The sequence below is a fragment of the Populus trichocarpa genome, chromosome 7, assembly GCF_000002775.5.
Source record: "Populus trichocarpa isolate Nisqually-1 chromosome 7, P.trichocarpa_v4.1, whole genome shotgun sequence".
Lineage (NCBI taxonomy): Eukaryota > Viridiplantae > Streptophyta > Magnoliopsida > Malpighiales > Salicaceae > Populus > Populus trichocarpa.
This window is the reverse complement of record NC_037291.2, coordinates 5,491,186-5,495,948: the sequence shown is the minus strand read 5'-3', so window position 1 is coordinate 5,495,948 and position 4,763 is coordinate 5,491,186. Positions and strand designations below refer to the sequence as shown.

Sequence of the window (4,763 nt, the reverse complement as noted above, 5' to 3'; positions counted from 1 at the left end):
AATAAGCTTTACTTGTTGTTTATATAGTGGGAAGGTGGAAAGTTAAAATTGGGTTTAAAGAAAACCTAAGCTTTTAGAGAGGGGGAGCTAAAACAAAAGTGGGCTTTGGGCTTTACCACCCACCCCACACACACACACACACACATGGCCCAAGCTTGGGCCCAGGCCTAGCCTGGCTTAGCTTATGCTCGAGCCTCGAGCATCAAGTTAGGCTTAAGTCTAGATTTATGTTTATTGTAAAATAATTTTTTGAGCTCCAAAAGATTTTTTTTCCTACTTAATTTTGGGCTTGGGCTTAGTCCATGAAGTATTTTTCTTCAACTCATTTTCTTGTCCAGTCTATAGACTAAATCTGATTAGCTTCTTCGGTTTCATTTTTTCAGAACTGATTCTTCATAAACCTCGATAGTTTTGAATAGTTTTTATAGATCTTTAAAACCGAAACTGTCAAGACTAATTTTGGTATTATGATGAATAATCAAAGTTGATCATTGAGTGAGTTTATTCTAGTATTAATAAGAATTAATTCTTATCAATTTTGGTTCCAAATTTTACTATAAAAAGGGGTTGTGAAAAGAGTTTTTAACATTTTTTTCAAGTTTTTCATACTCTTCCCCAACCTTAATTTTTAGTGTTTTATCTTTTGTTTTGAGACTCATTTTCCTCCTAAATCTAGAACTTAGATTCGGTATTGTTGAGAGATATTTGACTCTATTTTATTTATTCGTTGATAGTGCATCTAAACAAGATGGTATTGTTGAAATCTTGATAGGTTTATTGCAAACAATCATCTACACCAAGTGAGGAGCAATAAAGTTTTAAAGATAAATAATTAATTCTTGACAACATTAAAACTTCATCAACTTTAAAGTGCTTCAATAAGTAAATACCTCTCATGAATTTGTTTAATCAAATATATTAGTATGGATGGATCTTTTATGCTTCTTTGAATTTATGATTAGTATGTATGCTAAGATCTTTATATGTTTTATGTTTATTTGCAAGTATGACATGATATATGTATGTTTCATATGTTTTTCTATGTTATCTAGTTTTAACTTGAATATTTAATTTAATTAGAATACTTATATTGTGATAAAATAAATATATAATCCGAACTTGCTTGTAGTATCAAGATTTTCCTTGAACATCTCATTTGTTTAAATTGCTCACTAATCTTGTTTAATATACTTTTTTTTAGTATTAAGCTAGAGGATGAGTTAAAGCAAGGGGAAAAGTTTGCAAGGAACATAAGTTATGCTTATTCTGTGATGAGTTTTAATGGTGTACATCTTGTATCTCGGTGGTGGTGGATCTAAATAATTAGAAAATGTGTTTTTGTTTTATTTAACAAGTCAATAGGCTAGGGTTAAATTGTTCAAATATTGATATTGTAAACATAATTTTTTATAACTTGGGTATTTCCTAAAATACTCTATTAATTATTTCATGTAGTAATGTTTTTTTGCAATTAAAAAAAAAAATAGATGAAATTTCCTTCGGTAATGTTACGTGTCAACTCTAATATTACAAGTTCAAATAAACTATATCATTACTATCATGTCATCATTTAATTATTACATCAAGTCTTTATTAATAAACATTCAAATTCCACATGATTATTACAAAAGATTTCACGCATTAATATAAAAATAATAAATTTAGACACATTTGATTGTAAGAATTTATAAAGTATAATTAAGTCTTTGAATTAAAAAAAATAATTATATAATCAATGTCTCAAATTTGAGCTATTTTACAATGTAGTGCTTAAAGTTTTATTTATTTTGAATATGTTTTTAAATTTTAAAACATTGGACAATCAATTCAAATTTTAAGTGTTTTTTTTTTTTTGTCAAGTGATGACATTTTATATGATTATATGGATCCTGTATCTTCTTATTTTTATTCCATAAAATAATAAAATGTAATCACCTAAAAAAACTTAACGTATATTTAAAACTTTATCTATATAATTAACAAAAAAAAAAATGATGATGAAAAGGAAAGCCCATCAATATCCACTGTGATCACCACTACCCAAAAGAAAACGAGAATCCGACGGTGCAGGTAGAAGCATCCGCGGAAACACGGAGCCGCTCGCGCCCAAGTATTTGGAATCTAATCTAACCATGCCCCTGCAAGACATTTTACCCAACTATCAAGCTAACTCAACCTCTACCCTAGTTAAAATTAAAACCTCTTTAAGCCCAAACTCCCTTCTTCAATCTTCACCATTATATATACACCCTTCTTCATCCTCTCGCAACCTTAATTTCTCCCTTTTCTTCTCTATTATTCCTCCCCTTCTCGATCTCAAAGACAATCCTTTAATTGCATTCAAAGCAACTAACTAACTTGTGAGGTGTTTGAATTTTTCGCAATTATAATTTTGGTATTGGGTTTATGTACACCTACATGATTAATAACCAAGAACAAGGATGAGTTGCAACGGGTGCAGAGTGCTTCGAAAGGGATGCAGTGAGAACTGTATTTTACGGCCGTGTTTACAGTGGATTGAAAGCCCTGAAGCTCAAGGCCATGCTACTGTTTTCGTTGCCAAGTTTTTTGGCCGTGCTGGTCTTATGTCCTTCATTTCTGCTGTCCCTGAAAACCAACGTCCTTGTTAGTAATCTACCCATTTGTTTTGTTTCTATTCTTATAATTTGTTCCAGGTTTTCTGATACTTTTTTTAAAATTTTTGTCTTCTCGTATGTTTTTTTCAGCTTTGTTTCAATCTTTGTTATTCGAGGCTTGTGGTAGAACGGTGAATCCAGTAAACGGTGCTGCGGGCCTTTTATGGACTGGAAATTGGCACGTCTGCCAAGCTGCAGTGGAAACAGTCCTGCGAGGAGGAACTTTACAGCCGATGCCTGAGTTACTTACTGGCGGCGGAGGATCTCCATCTCCTTCATCAGACGAAGCATCGGAGGTTGAAGTAGCCTGTACGGACATATGGAAGCTACAGGATCCGAATCCAAATCACCATCCTAGATTCTCGATTTCGAGATCTAGACTCTCCCCGAAAAGAAAAAGAACTGAAGAGCCGGTTGCAGTGAAGGTGCAGCATAACGATCTTGATCTTGGGTTAACCCCAAGCTTTTCCCTAAAAGGGTTTCCTTATAAGCAGCAAATCCGTCGACCGGGAACCCCTTCAATGAATTCGGCGGAGTCGGTGACTACAAATACAGCTTGCTTTGATAGTGCTGGATTGGGAGACGAAGGAGGAGAAACAAAGTTATTGAACTTGTTTCTTTAGATTTGTAGAGAGAGGGGGAGGGGGTGGGTGGGTAAGGTCTCTATTCTGTTTAATCTTGTGAATCATAAGTTCACTTGATGGGAGAAGAGAAGATATTATTTGGTGTAATCCCTACTTCTTCCTCTTCTGGGTTAGTTTTGATGAAGGTTCCCTTTTTATTTTCTTTTCCACGGAATTGGATTCCTGAGAGATTTTGTAAATTATCGGCTGAGGATTTTCTCTCTGTGATTCAAGAGAAAAAAATGAATTTGCCGGTGATCTGTTTTCTTTCTTTCTTTTGTGTCTACCAATCAATGACTGTACTGTGACTATGAATAAAACCAATTTAGTATTTTCTTTTTCTTTTCTTGCCTTTTGTGTTTCAGAATGAATCTGAGAGCAAGCATCTGTAAATGCTGAGAATTTTGTAGGTTGAGAAGTAGTTAGACGTAATTTCTTGACCTAAAGCATGATCCACTTGTTATACATGCACGGCAACCAAAGCCCATCATAATTTGATCTTTCTTTAGCAGTAGTCGTCAATCTTTCTCATTTTTCTTTTGAGAATCAACGAGGGTAGCTAGATCACACTAGACCGTAGCCCTTAAAAGATAGGATAACGTGCGGGTAATTGACGACACACTTTCATGGTTTCTGCTGGTCGAATCTGCTGATGTTCAATCGAGTCCTTGTTCTTTAATTGAAGCAACAACAGTGAGAATGGTTTCATTCACTCTGGAAGCCACGCTCTGCGGTCCAGCGAGTTAGCTGAAATCCTGGGCACACCAGAAACAACTTTAATAATGGATAAATAATTACTAATTTGCAGTAATTATTATAACGGACTTAAAATAGAATGGAAGTGGTTGGCTTGATGGCGAAGATTCTTTGTATTTTTTTTTTTTGCTAAAACCTTAGACACTATCCAAATAATTAATTGAATTTTTCTTGAATATATTAAATTATTATGAAATGAACTCTTAAGTTTTTTTAAAAAAGAATTTAATTATTGACGTCGTATTAGCTTACATGAAAATATTATTTGCAGTTGAAAAAGACTCGACATATATAAACATAGGTAATTGTATGTATAGATCATGGGTTTGTGTTCAAACAATGACGTAACCAATACGTGGCAAAGAGGGTAAGATGCATAAAAAAATGCAATGTTTGAGCTAGCGGAGAAGAGAATAGCTTTGGCTGGTAATGGACCTAACAGTGTTTCAGTTTTTTTTCTCAGTAGATATCTTCAACGATTTTTAAAATGTTCGATAAGCAGTTGGGGTCATGACTTGGTGTTCCCTTGTGTGCTGTAGTAGTAATTCTGTGTGCATCTTCCCCGGCGTACAGGTGAAAAATTCATCTTCCCATATTGATATGTTGGATAGTCAATTTTTTTTAATGTGGATTTTTAGACCAGTTGCGTGCGTCTTGATTACTCTTATAAATTTTAAAATTAATGATTATATATATATATATATATTTAATAACTCTAATATATGAGACTCGAACTGATAAATTTTAA

General features: G+C 33.5%; 1 protein-coding gene across 1 annotated transcript; it reads left to right on the top strand.

The window, feature by feature from the left end:
* The first annotated feature begins 2,227 nt into the window (after positions 1-2,227).
* On the top strand, positions 2,228-3,601 carry LOC18101126 (LOB domain-containing protein 38). Its single transcript, XM_006380571.3, has 2 exons — positions 2,228-2,625; positions 2,727-3,601. The coding sequence occupies exons 1-2, from the start codon at positions 2,442-2,444 to the stop codon at positions 3,257-3,259; spliced, it is 717 nt and encodes a 238-aa protein (XP_006380633.1). The 5' UTR covers positions 2,228-2,441; the 3' UTR covers positions 3,260-3,601.
* Positions 3,602-4,763: the final 1,162 nt, after the last annotated feature.